Raw genomic sequence first — 21,306 nt, forward strand, 5'->3', positions numbered from 1 at the left:
TATTTCCGTAACTGCTGGACCTGCCTTTTCGAAAAACTAATCAGCACATCTCCTTATCAATAGGAATCGAATGATTTTTGGACCATTCAAATCGGTTGATCCGTACGCCCGAAAACGTGGGCGAAAAATTGTATCCATACATACATACACACACACACATCCATTTTTTCTGAAGTATGCCAAAATGTTCAGAAACCTTCAAAACGTCGAGAAATGTAAAAAATTTCAATTTCGATTTTCGGCCCATTACAATAACTTACCCTACGGGAAGTTAATAAACAGTTGAAAATTTTATCTAAATATCTAAATCCCAATTTCGATTGATTAAGTCAATCATTACACCTATCGAAAAGTTTTCGAAACTCGCCTCAAGGCAAAATGCCACTTTTAACGAGTTTAGTTCATTATATTATTAGTATAATTATATATAGTATAGTATATTTATATATTATAATTATATATAGTATAGTATAATTTGTATATATTTTTACCTCATATTTATGGTCTTTCAGACAATATTCGCGATATTCGTGATGATTGCTCTGTGCAAAAGTGCTCCTGTGAACGACGGGAAAAAAGCGGAGATAATCCGCTACGAAAACGTTCCGTCCGCACATGAAGGTGATGGATATAAATTCTTGTAAGTACATTAATAGAATAAAATGTAAAATACTAATTGCTTGCTATCGAAATATTGAAAAACTTGATATAAACGCAGCTAGACCCAAAGCTTTTTCATAATGGCAGATCAGGATCAATCCGCAAAAGACGGAGGCAATTTTATTTATAAAGAGCCGAAATGCCATGACTAGACTGACTGACTTGAAAAAACTGAAAGTAATGGGCCATGAAGATGAGTGGTCCGAGGGTGTCAAATACCTTGTTGTGTCCCTGGACCATAGACTCAGCTTCATGAAACATAATAATACGAAAATTGGTCAGGCTTACGTGATGTTAAATCTACTGAACATAAGCGTAAAGAACAAGCGGACACTCTACTTAACACTTATAAGACCGTTACTGGCATACGCCGCTCCAGCATGGAACGCGACGACAAAGACCAACTTACAGACATTACAAAATAAAACACTACGACTAGTACTTAACAAAATAAGAGACCCACTGACTAGACATTACTACTCTACAAAATACATACATGAACAGACTGATGTACCGACAATACTCGACCATATAAAAAAGCTCACTGAAGATTTTTACCAAAAATATGTGGATCGCCTTAATACCAACATCGCGTGTCTCGGCCAATTTACTAAAGACGTAGTTTGGTATGGCAAACACGCCATGCTTCTATATTTTAAATATTACCTATTGTTTTACCAGATATGACGGATAATATACCTAACAAAAATAAAATCCGAACGAAATAATAAATATTATGTACATTTTTACATAATATTTACTGAAATATTATTATTATTAGCTTTCTCATACAGATATCTGTGAAAATATAATTTCTTCACTATGTTTAATGTTATATATATATATATATATATATATATATATATATATATCTTATATATAAAATTCTTCTGTAACAATGTAAGTTTCATTAATCCTCCTAAACTATAATTCGGATTTTCATGAATCTTCCTGAAGTTTGTTCGGGAAATTTTCTAGAATGTTTTGATTCATAGAAATATAGTTAGATTATAGAAATAAATGGAAAAAAATACAAAAAAAACGCTTATCATTGTTTGACCTTTAAAATATTTAAGGCATGGTTTGACATTAAAAACAAATGACAACTGTCATTTGCCAAGCATTTCTATTCACTTATAGGCTAAGGCAATATTATAATATAATAAATTCATGATTATAAATAAAGAAAATGTAATGTCTACATTATTATTGTCGAAAAGCAGCTGAGATGCGCTATAATTAGAATAATATAAGATGCAAATAATATAACATGCGTCTGACTCTCTGCGCATGCGACTGACGCGCACGGCGAAGCGTGTTCTTAACGTACGCATGGTTTACTTTTGCTTGCAATAATTTTGTTCGCGCACTTTGCGAACGAATTCGTGCAAAGGAGACGAGCCATAAGTGATTGCGCTCAAAAATATTCAATTTGCAGTCGTTTTGCCTTACTATACTAAGTCACAATACAAAAAAATTACTTATTCAAAAAATTATTTAGAAGTTTCCTTGTGTCAAAAATTCATATGGTATACTCAATGGAGTATATTCACTCAATGGAGCGCTTTGGGTCTGAACTTTTTTTACTGTTTTCCAATTCGTTTGGAATTTTGGAAATAGGCTCATCTTACTCTCAAGTTCAAAAGTGAAAACAATTTAGACTCCTTTGCACTACCCGGGGGGATGCCATTTCTTTTCAGTGGTGTAATAACGTTGGGTGTGGATAAAAGAACTAATTATAAGAGAAAAATGTTTAATAATATTTTACAAAAAAGCAAATACTTCTCAAGTTACTGGCTACTGAAAATTTGTTTCTTTTTTGCGTTTTTCATCGTTCTTTGCTAATATCTTCAAAAATATACATTTTAACGAAAATCATGTACTAAACAAAATTATATCAATTAAAATCCTAATAAATCGCTGTTTTACAGTGTTCCAGGAACAATATTAAGTTAATTAAAAATGGGTTTTTATATTTTTAAAAAACGTTTTAGAAGAAGTACTTCTGCGTGTAAAATGAGTAAGCTATCATATGCAATTAAAAGACGAATACAATGTTTTTTTTTTCATTTAAATCAAATAGTTTATAAGTGCCATTTCCACCAAAATTAAAAATAATCGTTTACTATCTAGAACTAACTTCGTTTGAGAGATCTTGATGAATTCTAGAAAATATCATAACATTAGTACAAACTATTTTCAAAAAACTCATGATTTCATAAAAAATCCATTCAAAATAACAACCAAATTTCTCATTATAATATCTCTGAAAGAATACGTATAAAAGTATATATATGAAAATTCAAGGTATTTTTTTGACTAATTATTGCTTTTTATTATTTTTTTATTACACAAATATTGATAGAGTTCTAATTGTTTAAAGAGTGCGCGGCTGTCCAACCGGAATGTCTATAATAAAGTTATGATAAAATCAGAATTAAAGTTATAATCCAATTAATGCGGGTGGTGGTGACGAAATGCAAATTGTTTTCACTTCTGAACTTTAGATTAAGATTAGCTGGGCATACGCTTTTTTTCTCTCCATTTACTGCAATAATTTTGTTGATAGTAGGTTGAATAGAGCACATGTGAACAAAATTTGACAAATTAATTCACTTCAAATATGAACTTAAGTAATTATAATAATTGAATGATTAGTGTGAAAAATGTAATTTAGATATTAAAATACTAAAAGCCAGTTAAAATATAGTACGAAATTATAAAAATTGTAGGCAACATTATTGAAGCAATTGTTTTGGGTAGAAAAATCCAAGGTGATATTGTACCTTGACCGCGCATGCTATATATTAATTCTTTCTGAATTTATTATACTTTTTAAAAGATTTCAATTTTCAACACGTGTATCCATGCTATGGCAATAAATACATGGTGATAAATTTGGAAAATCAATGTTTTAGCCGTGAATAAACAAACAATCATTCATTTAAACATCCACATCTACAGGTTTGTCTAAAAATATTGTATAACCCTTAAATTCAATAAAATAAATTGAGCTATTGCAAAAAATTTGTTCTATAAATCGCTGTGTATAATTTTTAATGAATAATATTATTGAACATATTTTAATATTTGTTAAAGGGATAGTTAAAGTGTTAACTGTGGGAATTGAGAATAATCATTTTATTTGAAACAGTACTACATTTAACTCACTCATATATTGGTGTAAATAGTAACTCGAAAAACAATAACGGTTATTTTTAACTAAACGGTATAAATATTAGTATAGGATATTAAAAAAACGTAGAGGTGTGTACAGGACAACGTCTGTCGGGTCATCTAGTATATATATAAAATTCTTCTGTAATGGTGTATGAAAGAATAATCCTCCTAAACGATCATTCGGTATTGAGATTTTTAAGAATTTGAAAATTTTTAGAATCTTTTGAATCATAGAAATATAGTTAGATTGTAGAAATAAATGTAAAAAATTACAAAAATTTGAAAATTTTTAGGATTTTTTGAATGATAGAAATATAGTTAGATTGTAGAAATAAATGTAAAAAATTACAAAAAAACGCTTATCATAAATTGACATTGAAAATATTTGAGGCATCGTTTTTTTTAATTAAAATAATATAAGATACATTATATATTTGGCAATTAAACAGTCTGCGCATGCATCTGACGGTTGCGAACTGTAAGTGATTGCGCATCAATCATATTCAATTTGACAGATTATTATTTTTTAACTAATGCAGTCGTGTATTGCCTTACTTTACTAAATTACAATACAAAAAAAACTAGTGGTGTATGGCATCGCGCCTTAAGGCAAATTGCTGGAACTTCACGTATGCGTTTTGCAAAATCGCCTAGCGATCGAGTACGAAGCGAATTATTTTTCAATTTTATAAGTCGGTTATTCCATACTGTCGAAAATTTCGAGGACATTTGTTTAAACCATATAAATAAACGTAAATATAAAAACCATAAAAATAAAAATTTTGGTACGGAACCCAAAAAAATTTACACAAAATGTGTACACAATATTAAAATCTCTATAAGATATCTGATGATTTAGTGTACATATGTCCAATAAACATTTTTGACCGCCTTATGGCATTTTTTTAACTTTGAGTGTATTTTTATTTGAGTTTTGAGTATATTTTTATTGAGTGTCCGCTAGATCTACCTTCCCAAAAATTTAATCAGTTATTCATCTTATCAATGTATGTGTGTGTGTGGGCGTGTGTGCGGATACAAATTTTCGTCGACGATTTCGGAAACACGGTTCAACCGATTTCAATTATTCAAAAAACAATCGATTCCTTAGTTAGTAAGGAGACGTTTGATAAGATGGAGAACTGATTAAATTTTTGGACATATCTCACAAAAAGAAACGCACTCAGGAATCAGTAAAGACTTCTTGTCGAACCTTCGTCGCGAACGAACGTATTTTTCGAGAGCTCTCGAGTCTATATATTAGTGTGTGTATAATCCATAATCAGTAGTTGAAGTTTATACAATTTTATTAACAAGTAGTCGTGTATGTGATTTGTGTGTTCTTTTATTCAAACTTCGTAAAAAAAAATCATTCCCCTCGGGGATATGGATAATGAAGTCGCACTAATAGTGGAGACGATGAATGTGTTACTAGTTACATCAATGACTGACAGTAATTTAAAACTAGCGGTGTATGACATCGTGCCTTAAGGCAAATTGCTGGAACTTCCCGTACCGTAACGAAATGTTCGAAGAATATTAAATGTTTTCAAATAGATCATTATAAATACTGTAACATTTGTCTAATATTTATTTATTTATAAGAATTATATAAACTGAATTACAAAGTTAAAGTTATTTATTTAAAGTATATAAGAGAGCTTTAAAACTTTAGCTAAAACTAAAATTGAAACCTGAATTATTTTAAATAAACAAAAAAAGAAAACTATTTTTTTTTCCAAAAGCAATTGTTTCATCAACACAAGCAGAAAGTTTTTTGAATCATTCAATTCGGATGCTTACTTCTCTAAAAAATGCAGGCACACAAAATACACACACACACATCCATTTTTTCTGAGGTATTTCAAAAACCTTCAAAACGTCGAGAAATGCAAACTTTTTTATTTTCGATTTTCAGCCCATTACTATAACTCCCGGCCACGCTTTGCTGTGGCTTTTATTAAAATCCTCGAGTATATTTTATTTACTCTTTTTTATGTTGTTGCAATATAATTGATTTTTGGGCGAATATTTCAAAAGTATTTAATTTTTAGCATTCACATATTTCTCATTATTTCATACTTCAGCCTACAAAATATTTTAATATGTATGCTTTAAATTCTTATTTATAGCATATTTTCTATGATGTATATGTTTTTACATACCTATAGTATGCAATTAATATAGCTTTGATTAATTGATATTTTATTGCGTTCTATAATTCTTGACAATAAAAATATACATTTTTTTAAAATATTGTTTTATAAATGTAAATCAGTTTACAAATGTGTCCAAGTATCGTACAACATATTTTTTGTATTGATTTGTTTAACACTAGATCCAATAAATTTTATATTTTAATTATCGCTTCTGCCCCTGACCATGAAAAATATATTTGTCAAATTAAAATTGAGTGAAACATTATTAATTTCATAAACTACTAGCAAACCCGACAAACTCCGTTTCGCCACCAGATGGTTTAGTGAGAAAGATGAAGAAATTTTTTGTTTGTATTATATTTGAAAAGGAAAAATTTGATTTTATTGCACAACAGTAATGAATTTATTTAGATTACAAAAATGAAGTGTTTTTAGTTGAACTTCTCTGAGTAAATGAAAGTGAATCCGCAAATTATCCGTTTCATGGAAGTGATCTTTGGTAAACCACATTTTTTTGTTTTTTGGTCTGACGTTAACACAAACAAAGCGGATGGTTTTTCAACTCGTGAACAGGCAACGTATAACTGCCCATGTGAAAAACAATGATTTTGTAAATAATCTATGTAAAATTTATCCCGCAAACATCAAGAGATTGGCCTTGCGAGTTGTTATTGCGATGTCAAGGCGAACTGGAAATTGCAATCGTTTGAAGTCAAACCAAATCGCCAGCAATTTTTGATTGAATAGTGAAATTCAGTGCGTGTACATCTCGTTGACTTAACCAAGCACAATTCTGATAATTCTCACTAATGTCATTACTCGAATTTTTTAATTGCGGTGCGTGAAGTTCCAGCAATTTGCAGACACGATGCACGACTAATTTTCTTAGCTATAAACCTTGCGGAGCTCGAAACCTTTCCAACGAATGCAAAATTGTCAAAATCGGTTCGTGCGTTCTGGAGTTATTTCGTCAGGAAGGAAAACCCGACTTATTTTTATACTCGTATATATAGAAGATATATATATATATATATATATATATATATATATATATATATATATATTACAATTTCATTTCATTATCTAGTTTCTGTTTTTATAGTAATAAGTTTTTGTTTTGTTGTTCTGAGTTCTTTCTATTCTATATATAGTTTTTTCTAAATTATATGTATATGATTATTCTTATAGGATTGTATATACTAGTTATTTAATATAATTGGGTACTTGCCAAAATCATAAAGTCGTAGTGTAACTTCACTCAAACTCTACTTTTATTCCCACAGTTTCGAAACCAGTGATGGTCAAACCCGCAAGGAGGAGGGTAAATTTGTGGGTCCCGATCAAATTTTAACGGTTTACGGAACTTACACCTACAAAGACCAGAACGACGAAAAGTTCCAGGTGTCCTATGAGGCCGACGAAAAAGGCTATAGAGTCTTGTCAATTCAGCAACGAGGAAAAGAACAAGAAGAACTCATTTTCGTGCCTGTTGTACCCGAAACATTATCATCGCATGTTTTAGCATCTTTGGTCGGATAAAAAATTATATTTTTATGCAAAGTTCATGATGTGACGATATTTTTAAGATATAATATATGTATAAATTAGAGCTGTCAAAAACCGTCATTTTTGAGAACCGATTCTGAGGATTCACTAGTGGTGTATGGCATCGTGCCTTAAGGAAAATTGCTGGAACTTTTTGTTCCGTAACGAAATGTTCGAGAAATATTAAATGTTTTCAAATAGATTATTATAAATACTGTAACAGTGTATAATATTTATAAGAATTAAGTGAAATGAATCACAAAGTCAAAAATATTTAAAATATTTTTTTTGCAAAAATAATTGTTTTATCAACACAAGCAGAAAGTTTTTGAATCATTCAAATCGGATGCTCATTTCTCTCAAAAACTGCCATTTTTTGTATATTTAGCTCTGTATCTTCGAAATGGCTGGGCCTGCTTTGACAAAAACTAATAGCCATTTCTCCCAATCATTACTAATTGAAAATGTTCAGAAACCTTCAAAACGTCGAGAAATGCAATAATTTTCATTTTCGATTCTTGACCCATTGCTATAACTACCCTACTGGAAGTTAATTCTGGATCCCGGAAAAATCCGGACCGTTCCCGAAAAAAAATTCTGTCCTCGGATTTAATACTACATAGTGAATGCAGAATTATTTTTGTTCTTGAGTTTTTTTAAGCCTTTGAATTTCTTAATATAATTATAAGTTTGTAATAATTTTTTGTGTATTTCTATTTTGTTATATATTTGTTTGGCATAAATGCAATGCAATTCTCGAATTCGAATAATATTCAGTCCGCTTTCATTATTAGGTTATATGTATTTTCACAAACTTCTAAATAAATTTTTTATAAACTTCTAAACAAATATAAATTTTATTTTCAGTCAATAAAATTCAGGCATATAACGCTTTCAAATCTTACTGCTCTATTGTTAGGCGGCAAGAATTAAAAACACGCATAGTATCATTTGTTCCAAGATTACTCACATATAGGTCTTATAATGCCAGTGTTCCATAATCCCGAATACCGGGATCCCGGAGGATTTTTGTCCGGTTTTCAATATCGGTATTGATATAAAAATACTGGTATTTCGCTATTACTAGAATTATGTTAAAAATTGAACTCACGCAATATGTTTTACACATATCGAGCCTAGTACGACGGCAATATCGACAAGCGGCGGCAAAACAAAGTATTCGTTTATACTGAACGTCTTGAGACCCGATATTGTTTATATGTGGCGCATGTCATGTAAAATTCGTTATCAACGGTTTTTAAACATAATATACAATTGACACGATAAAAAAAATTATACTGTATATCTTCCTATGAATCATTCATATTTTTTATTATTTTATTATTATGAAAATTCACTGTGTCAAATCATTGAGTGATAAGTAGTTTGAAAATTAATGATAAGATTGGTCTCGGCAATGGATGATTTCTTTCTTATGCGTACGTTTGCAAATTCCTTGAAATCTTTCATATCAAATTATGATTTGATCAAGTACTTATCCATAGTGAGTAATAATGTATTATATCAATGACAATTGTGCCGACAAGTGTAGAATGAGAAAGAGATTTTCGGCCGCTTGTTGTATTTGTAAGATTCGGTCATCGCTCGATGATGAAAAATGGATTGTTTATGTTTTTTAAGAGGATAATTCAATAAACAAAACATAAGTTATTAATTTTCTTTTCAGTGTTTTTAAACAATAATTATTGATATTGATACTACGGTATTAGAACTCCTACATAGGCAAAATGCCACTTGCGCTAAATTTGGTCTCTAACAATTCAAAATGACTAATTTTTAAACAAAATTAGGCTTTGAAATGCTGCTTACAACTAGGGAATTTTACCGGTGCCCCAAATTTGGGTAACGGCTCCAGCACCGGTGCCAGAACCGGAACCGCGCTGGGGCCGGCTCCGGTTCACAGCTCTAGTGCGTATATCATTTGTGTTCTATATGCTACCGTCTTGTCCTATTTTTATGCAATGGTTCCGTCGTTATTTCATTCCAGTGATTCAGTAGAAACGTCCAAAGCTGTTTCGTATTAGTTGGTTGGAATTCTTTCACTTAAGACAGAAAATTATCTGTTCAACTCGTCCCACAGCAACTCATCCGTCGACTTAGGAGGCCATTCCATATATTTGAGTTCTTTTGCTTCTCTTTGACTCTTTTGAAGTACCCGGAATTTTCGTTTTTTCAAAAAAATATTTATTTATTCGTCTACATTAATGTGGTCCCCTTCAAAGTAGTCCCCCCCAGATATAATACACTTATGCCAGCGTTTTTTCCAATTTTCGAAGCACCCTTGATATTCACTTTTTGATATGTCCTTGAGCACTCTCAGCGATTTTCTTCAATCGAGGAAAACCGCCGTCCTTTCATGGGTCTCTTCAACTTTGCGAATAGGAAAAAGTCACACGGAGCCATATCTGGTGAATTTTTGCACTTTGCAACACTTTATTTCATTTTTTACGCAAAATTTAATACAAATTCTTTGACTTTTCAATTCTTCCATTGTAAAAATCGCCGAGCTCAGAAAAACACGTCGAACCTTAGCGACTACCACAGACAAAGTAAACAGTGAATATAGTTGAAAATTTCATCATACTTTAGGGGCATGTATACCAACACAATAAAAAAAAATTTTGACAATCAGACACTCCAGACCCGCGAAATTTAATTATTAGTAATTCCGGGTACTTTTTGAACACACCTCGTATATATATACACCTAAGTCTGTTTTTACACGGTCTTTTTGTACACGGTTTTGATAAAACACGGTTTGAAAATTGAATATTGTTAATTTTTTTACACAATTTTTTTCCATTTAGCACGATTTGAAATTTTATGTACTTAAATTTTATTTTGTCAAATTTAATTTTTGCGAAGTATGTTCATATCACAAAAGAGTATTTATGAAAGAAAAAAGTCTGAAACCATCGATAGTATCGATAGTTTGCGAACACTAGCTTAAAGATTTAAGTGAATTCCCCTTTAGCGCGTACAAACAATTTTTACTGGTCAAAGCAATGTGAATAGCACTAATTTAATTCTTGTTCTTAAAAATTCTTGTTTTTTACCATTTAATAGGTTTTAGAGATTAGGAACAAATCACCCATTTTTGTATAAGATCAATGTCTTTTTTTACACGTTTTTTTTTTACACGGATTCTTCTGGAACCAATCTCCGTGTAAAACAGACTTAGGTGTATATATATATAATATATATATACACCTAACTTTTGGCCTGTACTGTGTATTATATATATATATATATATATATATATATATATATATATATATATATATATATATACACAGTACAGGCCAAAAGTATCCGGACACATAAAAAAAATCTCATTTTCTGAGTTTTTAACTATATTTTTCAAATAAAAATAATTTTATTCAAGTTAGTTTTGTACATTCTAAATAGTATTAATATTTAGTGACTGATTTGTAACCAATTTGTGAGAAATGATAGACTAATTAGCAATAAAAATGTTAAAATGTCACTGCAGTCGATTTTCTTGAATATGACCACCCTTTGCTTTTGCAATGTTTGCGCAGGTATGTTCTTCCTGTTCCACAGGGCAGGAAGGCTGGTTGGATGCAAATCTTTCACGCGGCGTTTAAGCTCGTCCCACAAAGGCCACTCCATTATTTGAAGTATTTTTTCGTCTTGTTTTTGCTTCAAATAATTGGCACAGAATCGGGAAGTGTGTTTAGGGTCATCATCTTGTTGAAAAATACATTTTTGGCCAATTAAATTAAGACCAGATGAAATGGCGTGGCGCTGAAGTATGCTATGATACTGTTCTTTCTTTAAGTTCCATGTATTTTGACAAGCAATCCGACTCCATTGAATCCAAAACAACCCCAAGCCATCACTGAACCACCACAGTGAAAGTGATTTAAAAGAAAAAAACTTCGTATATGCTTCTTATTTGCACGATAGCTCACTCATTTTACACGCAAAAAACGTGTAACAGCACTCATTTTAAAGCTTATGTTGAGCACTATAAAACCAAATTTCACCGAAATGCTAAAATGTAAAACATTGACACTAGATGGCTTTTAAATACAACAATTAAATCTTGAACGAAATAAAAAACGACTTTGCTCTTTTAAATCTTGACACACATAAAGAGTAGTGTTGGTTTCATTTATTCTCTGTTTGTTTACATTATCAGAAATAATAATAGTGAAGAGAACTGCGAAGGGTCATAATGACGGCATTTACAAAGGATATTGGATTTCATATAAATTGGAATCCGTAAACAACCAAATTTCTTGTTACGCATATGTTATAATACTGCAATATTAAAATTTTGATAATAGGGTCAAATTATATCATCCTCTTTGCTCATAGTTTCTAAATACCACAATTTTTAGGATTTTTTGAATGATAGAAATATAGTTAGATTGTAGAAATAAATGTAAAAAATTACAAAAAAACGCTTATCATAAATTGACATTGAAAATATTTGAGGCATCGTTTTTTTTAATTAAAATAATATAAGATACATTATATATTTGGCAATTAAACAGTCTGCGCATGCATCTGACGGTTGCGAACTGTAAGTGATTGCGCATCAATCATATTCAATTTGACAGATTATTATTTTTTAACTAATGCAGTCGTGTATTGCCTTACTTTACTAAATTACAATACAAAAAAAACTAGTGGTGTATGGCATCGCGCCTTAAGGCAAATTGCTGGAACTTCACGTATGCGTTTTGCAAAATCGCCTAGCGATCGAGTACGAAGCGAATTATTTTTCAATTTTATAGTCGGTTATTCCATACTGTCGAAAATTTCGAGGACATTTGTTTAAACCATATAAAAACGTAAATATAAAAACCATAAAAATAAAAATTTTGGTACGGAACCCAAAAAAATTTACACAAAATGTGTACACAATATTAAAATCTCTATAAGATATCTGATGATTTAGTGTACATATGTCCAATAAACATTTTTGACCGCCTTATGGCATTTTTTTAACTTTGAGTGTATTTTATTTGAGTTTTGAGTATATTTTTATTGAGTGTCCCGCTAGATCTACCTTCCCAAAAATTTAATCAGTTATTCATCTTATCAATGTATGTGTGTGTGTGGGCGTGTGTGCGGATACAAATTTTCGTCGACGATTTCGGAAACACGGTTCAACCGATTTCAATTATTCAAAAAACAATCGATTCCTTAGTTAGTAAGGAGACGTTTGATAAGATGGAGAACTGATTAAATTTTTGGACATATCTCACAAAAAGAAACGCACTCAGGAATCAGTAAAGACTTCTTGTCGAACCTTCGTCGCGAACGAACGTATTTTTCGAGAGCTCTCGAGTCTATATATTAGTGTGTGTTATAATCCATAATCAGTAGTTGAAGTTTATACAATTTTATTAACAAGTAGTCGTGTATGTGATTTGTGTGTTCTTTTATTCAAACTAAAAAAAATAGTTAGAAAAATGCTCGGACGAATAATTCGTAAAAAAAAATCATCCCCTCGGGGATATGGATAATGAAGTCGCACTAATAGTGGAGACGATGAATGTGTTACTAGTTACATCAATGACTGACAGTAATTTAAAACTAGCGGTGTATGACATCGTGCCTTAAGGCAAATTGCTGGAACTTCCCGTACCGTAACGAAATGTTCGAAGAATATTAAATGTTTTCAAATAGATCATTATAAATACTGTAACATTTGTCTAATATTTATTTATTTATAAGAATTATATAAACTGAATTACAAAGTTAAAGTTATTTATTTAAAGTATATAAGAGAGCTTTAAAACTTAGCTAAAACTAAAATTGAAACCTGAATTATTTTAAATAAACAAAAAAAGAAAACTTTTTTTTTTTCCAAAAGCAATTGTTTCATCAACACAAGCAGAAAGTTTTTTGAATCATTCAATTCGGATGCTTACTTCTCTAAAAAATGCAGGCAACACAAAATACACAACACACACATCCATTTTTTCTGAGGTATTTCAAAAACCTTCAAAACGTCGAGAAATGCAAACTTTTTTATTTTCGATTTTCAGCCCATTACTATAACTCCCGGCCACGCTTTGCTGTGGCTTTTATTAAAATCCTCGAGTATATTTTATTTACTCTTTTTTATGTTGTTGCAATATAATTGATTTTTGGGCGAATATTTCAAAAGTATTTAATTTTTAGCATTCACATATTTCTCATTATTTATACTTCAGCCTACAAAATATTTTAATATGTATGCTTTAAATTCTTATTTATAGCATATTTTCTATGATGTATATGTTTTTACATACCTATAGTATGCAATTAATATAGCTTTGATTAATGATATTTTATTGCGTTCTATAATTCTTGACAATAAAATATACATTTTTTTAAAATATTGTTTTATAAATGTAAATCAGTTTACAAATGTGTCCAAGTATCGTTACAAAATATTTTTTGTATTGATTTTGTTTAACACTAGATCCAATAAATTTTATATTTTAATTATCGCTTCTGCCCCTGACCATGAAAAATATATTTGTCAAATAAAATTGAGTGAAAAACATTATTAATTTCATAAACTACTAGCAAACCCGACAAACTCCGTTTCGCCACCAGATGGTTAGTGAGAAGATGAAGAAATTTTTTTGTTTGTATTATATTTGAAAGGAAAATTTGATTTTATTGCACAACAGTAATGAATTTATTTAGATTACAAAAATGAAGTGTTTTAGTTGAACTTCTCTGAGTTAAATGAAAGTGAATCCGCAAATTTCCGTTTCATGGAAGTGATCTTTGGTAAACCACATTTTTTGTTTTTTGGTCTGACGTTAAACAAACAAAGCGGATGGATGGTTTTCAACTCGTGAACAGGCAACGTATAACTGCCCATGTGAAAACAATGATTTTGTAAATAATCTATGTAAAATTTATCCCGCAAACATCAAGAGATTGGCCTTGCGAGTTGTTATTGCGATGTCAAGGCGAACTGGAAATTGCAATCGTTTGAAGTCAAACCAAATCGCCAGCAATTTTGATTGAATAGTGAAATTCAGTGCGTGTACATCTCGTTGACTTAACCAAGCACAATTCTGATAATTCTCACTAGTCATTACTCGAATTTTTAATTGCGGTGCGTGAAGTTCCAGCAATTTGCAGACACGATGCACACGACTAATTTTCTTAGCTATAAACCTTGCGGAGCTCGAAACCTTTCCAACGAATGCAAAATTGTCAAAATCGGTTCGTGCGTTCTGGAGTTATTTCGTCAGGAAGGAAAACCCGACTTATTTTTATACTCGTATATATAGAAGATATATATATATATATATATATATATATATATATATATATTACAATTTCATTTCATTATCTAGTTTCTGTTTTTATAGTAATAAGTTTTTGTTTTGTTGTTCTGAGTTCTTTCTATTCTATATATAGTTTTTTCTAAATTATATGTATATGATTATTCTTATAGGATTGTATATACTAGTTATTTAATATAATTGGGTACTTGCCAAAATCATAAAGTCGTAGTGTAACTTCACTCAAACTCTACTTTTATTCCCACAGTTTCGAAACCAGTGATGGTCAAACCCGCAAGGAGGAGGGTAAATTTGTGGGTCCCGATCAAATTTTAACGGTTTACGGAACTTACACCTACAAAGACCAGAACGACGAAAAGTTCCAGGTGTCCTATGAGGCCGACGAAAAAGGCTATAGAGTCTTGTCAATTCAGCAACGAGGAAAAGAACAAGAAGAACTCATTTTCGTGCCTGTTGTACCCGAAACATTATCATCGCATGTTTTAGCATCTTTGGTCGGATAAAAAATTATATTTTTATGCAAAGTTCATGATGTGACGATATTTTTAAGATATAATATATGTATAAATTAGAGCTGTCAAAAACCGTCATTTTTGAGAACCGATTCTGAGGATTCACTAGTGGTGTATGGCATCGTGCCTTAAGGAAAATTGCTGGAACTTTTTGTTCCGTAACGAAATGTTCGAGAAATATTAAATGTTTTCAAATAGATTATTATAAATACTGTAACAGTGTATAATATTTATAAGAATTAAGTGAAATGAATCACAAAGTCAAAAATATTTAAAATATTTTTTTTGCAAAAATAATTGTTTTATCAACACAAGCAGAAAGTTTTTGAATCATTCAAATCGGATGCTCATTTCTCTCAAAAACTGCCATTTTTTGTATATTTAGCTCTGTATCTTCGAAATGGCTGGGCCTGCTTTGACAAAAACTAATAGCCATTTCTCCCAATCATTACTAATTGAAAATGTTCAGAAACCTTCAAAACGTCGAGAAATGCAATAATTTTCATTTTCGATTCTTGACCCATTGCTATAACTACCCTACTGGAAGTTAATTCTGGATCCCGGAAAAATCCGGACCGTTCCCGAAAAAAAATTCTGTCCTCGGATTTAATACTACATAGTGAATGCAGAATTATTTTTGTTCTTGAGTTTTTTTAAGCCTTTGAATTTCTTAATATAATTATAAGTTTGTAATAATTTTTTGTGTATTTCTATTTTGTTATATATTTGTTTGGCATAAATGCAATGCAATTCTCGAATTCGAATAATATTCAGTCCGCTTTCATTATTAGGTTATATGTATTTTTCACAAACTTCTAAATAAATTTTTTATAAACTTCTAAACAAATATAAATTTTTTAGTCAATAAAATTCAGGCATATAACGCTTTCAAATCTTACTGCTCTATTGTTAGGCGGCAAGAATTAAAAACACGCATAGTATCATTTGTCCCGAATACCGGGATCCCGGAGGATTTTTGTCCGGTTTTCAATATCGGTATTGATATAAAAATACTGGTATTTCGCTATTACTAGAATTATGTTAAAAATTGAACTCACGCAATATGTTTTACACATATCGAGCCTAGTACGACGGCAATATCGACAAGCGGCGGCAAAACAAAGTATTCGTTTATACTGAACGTCTTGAGACCCGATATTGTTTATATGTGGCGCATGTCATGTAAAATTCGTTATCAACGGTTTTTAAACATAATATACAATTGACACGATAAAAAAATTATACTGTATATCTTCCTATGAATCATTCATATTTTTTATTATTTTATTATTATGAAAATTCACTATGTCAAATCATGAGTGATAAGTAGTTTGAAAATTAATGATAAGATTGGTCTCGGCAATGGATGATTTCTTTCTTATGCGTACGTTTGCAAATTCCTTGAAATCTTTCATATCAAATTATGATTTGATCAAGTACTTATCCATAGTGAGTAATAATGTATTATATCAATGACAATTGTGCCGACAAGTGTAGAATGAGAAAGAGATTTTCGGCCGCTTGTTGTATTTGTAAGATTCGGTCATCGCTCGATGATGAAAAATGGATTGTTTATGTTTTTTAAGAGGATAATTCAATAAACAAAACATAAGTTATTAATTTTCTTTTCAGTGTTTTTAAACAATAATTATTGATATTGATACTACGGTATTAGAACTCCTACATAGGCAAAATGCCACTTGCGCTAAATTTGGTCTCTAACAATTCAAAATGACTAATTTTTAAACAAAATTAGGCTTTGAAATGCTGCTTACAACTAGGGAATTTTACCGGTGCCCCAAATTTGGGTAACGGCTCCAGCACCGGTGCCAGAACCGGAACCGCGCTGGGGCCGGCTCCGGTTCACAGCTCTAGTGCGTATATCATTTGTGTTCTATATGCTACCGTCTTGTCCTATTTTTATGCAATGGTTCCGTCGTTATTTCATTCCAGTGATTCAGTAGAAACGTCCAAAGCTGTTTCGTATTAGTTGGTTGGAATTCTTTCACTTAAGACAGAAAATTATCTGTTCAACTCGTCCCACAGCAACTCATCCGTCGACTTAGGAGGCCATTCCATATATTTGAGTTCTTTCTGCTTCTCTTTGACTCTTTTGAAGTACCCGGAATTTTCGTTTTTTCAAAAAAATATTTATTTATTCGTCTACATTAATGTGGTCCCCTTCAAAGTAGTCCCCCCCAGATATAATACACTTATGCCAGCGTTTTTTCCAATTTTCGAAGCACCCTTGATATTCACTTTTTGATATGTCCTTGAGCACTCTCAGCGATTTTCTTCAATCGAGGAAAACCGCCGTCCTTTCATGGGTCTCTTCAACTTTGCGAATAGGAAAAAGTCACACGGAGCCATATCTGGTGAATTTTTGCACTTTGCAACACTTTATTTCATTTTTTACGCAAAATTTAATACAAATTCTTTGACTTTTCAATTCTTCCATTGTAAAAATCGCCGAGCTCAGAAAAACACGTCGAACCTTAGCGACTACCACAGACAAAGTAAACAGTGAATATAGTTGAAAATTTCATCATACTTTAGGGGCATGTATACCAACACAATAAAAAAAAATTTTTGACAATCAGACACTCCAGACCCGCGAAATTTAATTATTAGTAATTCCGGGTACTTTTTGAACACACCTCGTATATATATACACCTAAGTCTGTTTTTACACGGTCTTTTTGTACACGGTTTTGATAAAACACGGTTTGAAAATTGAATATTGTTAATTTTTTTACACAATTTTTTTCCATTTAGCACGATTTGAAATTTTATGTACTTAAATTTTATTTTGTCAAATTTAATTTTTGCGAAGTATGTTCATATCACAAAAGAGTATTTATGAAAGAAAAAAGTCTGAAACCATCGATAGTATCGATAGTTTGCGAACACTAGCTTAAAGATTTAAGTGAATTCCCCTTTAGCGCGTACAAACAATTTTTACTGGTCAAAGCAAATGTGAATAGCACTAATTTAATTCTTGTTCTTAAAAATTCTTGTTTTTTACCAATTTTAATAGGTTTTAGAGATTAGGAACAAATCACCCATTTTTGTATAAGATCAATGTCTTTTTTTACACGTTTTTTTTTTTACACGGATTCTTCTGGAACCAATCTCCGTGTAAAAACAGACTTAGGTGTATATATATATAATATATATATATACACCTAACTTTTGGCCTGTACTGTGTATATATATATATATATATATATATATATATATATATATATATATATATATATATACACAGTACAGGCCAAAAGTATCCGGACACATAAAAAAAATCTCATTTTCTGAGTTTTTAACTATATTTTTCAAATAAAAATAATTTTATTCAAGTTAGTTTTGTACATTCTAAATAGTATTAATATTTAGTGACTGATTTGTAACCAATTTGTGAGAAATGATAGACTAATTAGCAATAAAAATGTTAAAATGTCACTGCAGTCGATTTTCTTGAATATGACCACCCTTTGCTTTTTGCAATGTTTGCGCAGGTATGTTCTTCCTGTTCCACAGGGCAGGAAGGCTGGTTGGATGCAAATCTTTCACGCGGCGTTTAAGCTCGTCCCACAACAGGCCACTCCATTATTTGAAGTATTTTTTCGTCTTGTTTTTGCTTCAAATAATTGGCACAGAATCGGGAAGTGTGTTTAGGGTCATCATCTTGTTGAAAAATACATTTTTGGCCAATTAAATTAAGACCAGATGAAATGGCGTGGCGCTGAAGTATGCTATGATACTGTTCTTTCTTTAAAGTTCCATGTATTTTGACAAGCAATCCGACTCCATTGAATCCAAAACAACCCCAAGCCATCACTGAACCACCACAGTGAAAGTGATTTAAAAGAAAAAAACTTCGTATATGCTTCTTATTTGCACGATAGCTCACTCATTTTACACGCAAAAAACGTGTAACAGCACTCATTTTAAAGCTTATGTTGAGCACTATAAAACCAAATTTCACCGAAATGCATAAAATGTAAAACATTGACACTAGATGGCTTTAAATACAACAATTAAATCTTGAACGAAATAAAAAACGACTTTGCTCTTTTAAATCTTGACACACATAAAGAGTAGTGTTGGTTTCATTTATTCTCTGTTTGTTTACATTATCAGAAATAATAATAGTGAAGAGAACTGCGAAGGGTCATAATGACGGCATTTACAAAGGATATTGGATTTCATATAAATTGGAATCCGTAAACAACCAAATTTCTTGTTACGCATATGTTATAATACTGCAATATTAAAATTTTGATAATAGGGTCAAATTATATCCTCTTTGCTCATAGTTTCTAAATACCAGGTGGGCAAAAAGTTTTTGTCGTTGTCTATTTCATATGTGATTTTATCTCCAGGGTTCCAACTAAATAATATGGTTTGATTTTGATGAGTTCGAGCTATTTTTTGCATAAAATATAGAACTTCTTTACAAAAATTCATACAATCTGTTGCGCTCCAGAAGTTGTCATTATTTTTAGGAATATCTTTAACTTTATAAGGCTTTATTTCGAGTAAAATTCCATTATCATCTCTGCAACCACATAAAATTTCATCTATACCTACCAGAAAGCTTTGGCACCACCATTTCATTGATTTGATTTTTTTAAAATTTCTACTTTGGTTTTCTGTGGTAATAATTCTATTTGTTTTCAATTCTACAAATTGTGCTTTATCTAAATCTTTGAAATTAAAATACAAATTAGTTGTATTTATACCATCCATTTCAGCTCCATAAAAAAGTCTTAAATCATCTAATTTACTCTTGAATACACAACAAAATTCTTCAGATTCAATTACAGGTATTGTAATATCAGGTTTTCTTTGGGGACTTGAACTTAGTAAAAACTGTTCAAATTTATAGCCCCAAGACATAAACTTTCTTTGATATTTGATATCTTTAAGCCGTTTCATTTTACTTTTTTCAGATTCCCAAGCACACAGATATGTTGTTCCTTTCCAGTTTTGGGCTAATATATTCCAACCTTCACGATTTTCAAAGGGCGTACACATTAATTTGGTCAATAGACCCCTAAAACAGACTATATCAAAATTTATTAAATTCGTTGTTGCTGCTGGGCTACATAATTGCTTTCGATTATAAACAATGAATTTTAATAGATGATCTAGTTTTTCTTCGTGAGCTTTCTCATCTTTATGAACTGTTTGATTAATGCCATTATTTAAATTGAATCCGATATTTGTCATACAAGCAGGCATGTGCAAGAATTTGAGTTGAGACAAGTCATGAGCGACATTTCTGTCGGCGTCAACACTAAAATGACCTATTACTGAAGGTCTGGAGAACTTGGGAAAAACTTGTTGTGAATTTTTAAAATCGCTTGGATATATGTCTTCATTCATATTTTCCTTTTGCTACTAAGTAAAATGAAGAAAATATATAAAAATCTAAGAGTAGAGAGCAAAATTAATTGATAGAATGTTCATAGAATACTTACTTTTTAATACGTTAATAACCACTATGTATATAAATAAAAAAAAAAAATAAAAAGGTTTAGTCTGGTTTAGTCAATCAATTATTGCAAGATGACAAAATACAATTAAACCAATTAAACAAAGTTGAAATTGAAACCATGAAACCATGTGTGCAAAGCTTATTTATCAATGATTCAAAGTATATGACATTGACAGTAGGATAGTAGCATAGATCCATACATAGATAAAAGAAGATGGATGTATTCATATCCCATTTTTTACGTTTAGCAGGGATATTTAAAGGGTCCTTTGCTCAGACGTGAGGGCGCTGCTTTTGGCATTCAAATTAATGGCGCAAAATTTGAAATAAAAATTAATGAATTTTAGTAATTGAGTATTTGAAACTAAATTTGGTATTACAATCGTATTTGTTTTGTAATAATACAATAATCAAAGACAATCAAATCGAAATATAAATCA

General features: G+C 30.9%; 2 protein-coding genes across 2 annotated transcripts; one reads left to right on the forward strand and one right to left on the reverse strand.

The window, feature by feature from the left end:
* The first annotated feature begins 533 nt into the window (after nt 1-533).
* LOC113388040 (endocuticle structural glycoprotein ABD-5-like) lies at nt 534-7,538 on the forward strand. The gene is made up of 2 exons (XM_026625453.1): nt 534-640; nt 7,283-7,538. The coding sequence occupies exons 1-2, from the start codon at nt 534-536 to the stop codon at nt 7,536-7,538; spliced, it is 363 nt and encodes a 120-aa protein (XP_026481238.1).
* Nucleotides 7,539-11,664: 4,126 nt separating this feature from the next.
* LOC113388045 (decapping and exoribonuclease protein-like) lies at nt 11,665-20,754 on the reverse strand. Its single transcript, XM_026625459.1, has 2 exons — nt 19,694-20,754; nt 11,665-11,920 (listed from the first exon to the last, which is right to left on the reverse strand). Exons 1-2 carry the CDS (start codon nt 20,752-20,754, stop codon nt 11,881-11,883), a joined length of 1,101 nt encoding a protein of 366 aa, XP_026481244.1. The 3' UTR covers nt 11,665-11,880.
* Between the last annotated feature and the right edge of the window lie 552 nt (nt 20,755-21,306).

Source organism: Ctenocephalides felis, unplaced genomic scaffold, assembly GCF_003426905.1.
Source record: "Ctenocephalides felis isolate EL2017-DRISC unplaced genomic scaffold, ASM342690v1 CF-g0.4_SCAFFOLD_00845, whole genome shotgun sequence".
NCBI lineage: Eukaryota > Metazoa > Arthropoda > Insecta > Siphonaptera > Pulicidae > Ctenocephalides > Ctenocephalides felis.

Coding starts and splice junctions, on each gene's coding strand:
- LOC113388045 (XM_026625459.1), bottom strand. CDS start 20,754: ATGAATGAAGACATATATCCAAGCGATTTTAAAAATTCACAACAAGTT. Junction 11,921..19,693: donor AAAAACTTTTTGCCCACCTG/GTATTTAGAAAC, acceptor CTAAAAATTGTG/GTATTTAGAAACTATGAGCA.
- LOC113388040 (XM_026625453.1), top strand. CDS start 534: ATGATTGCTCTGTGCAAAAGTGCTCCTGTGAACGACGGGAAAAAAGCG. Junction 641..7,282: donor GGTGATGGATATAAATTCTT/GTAAGTACATTA, acceptor TTATTCCCACAG/TTTCGAAACCAGTGATGGTC.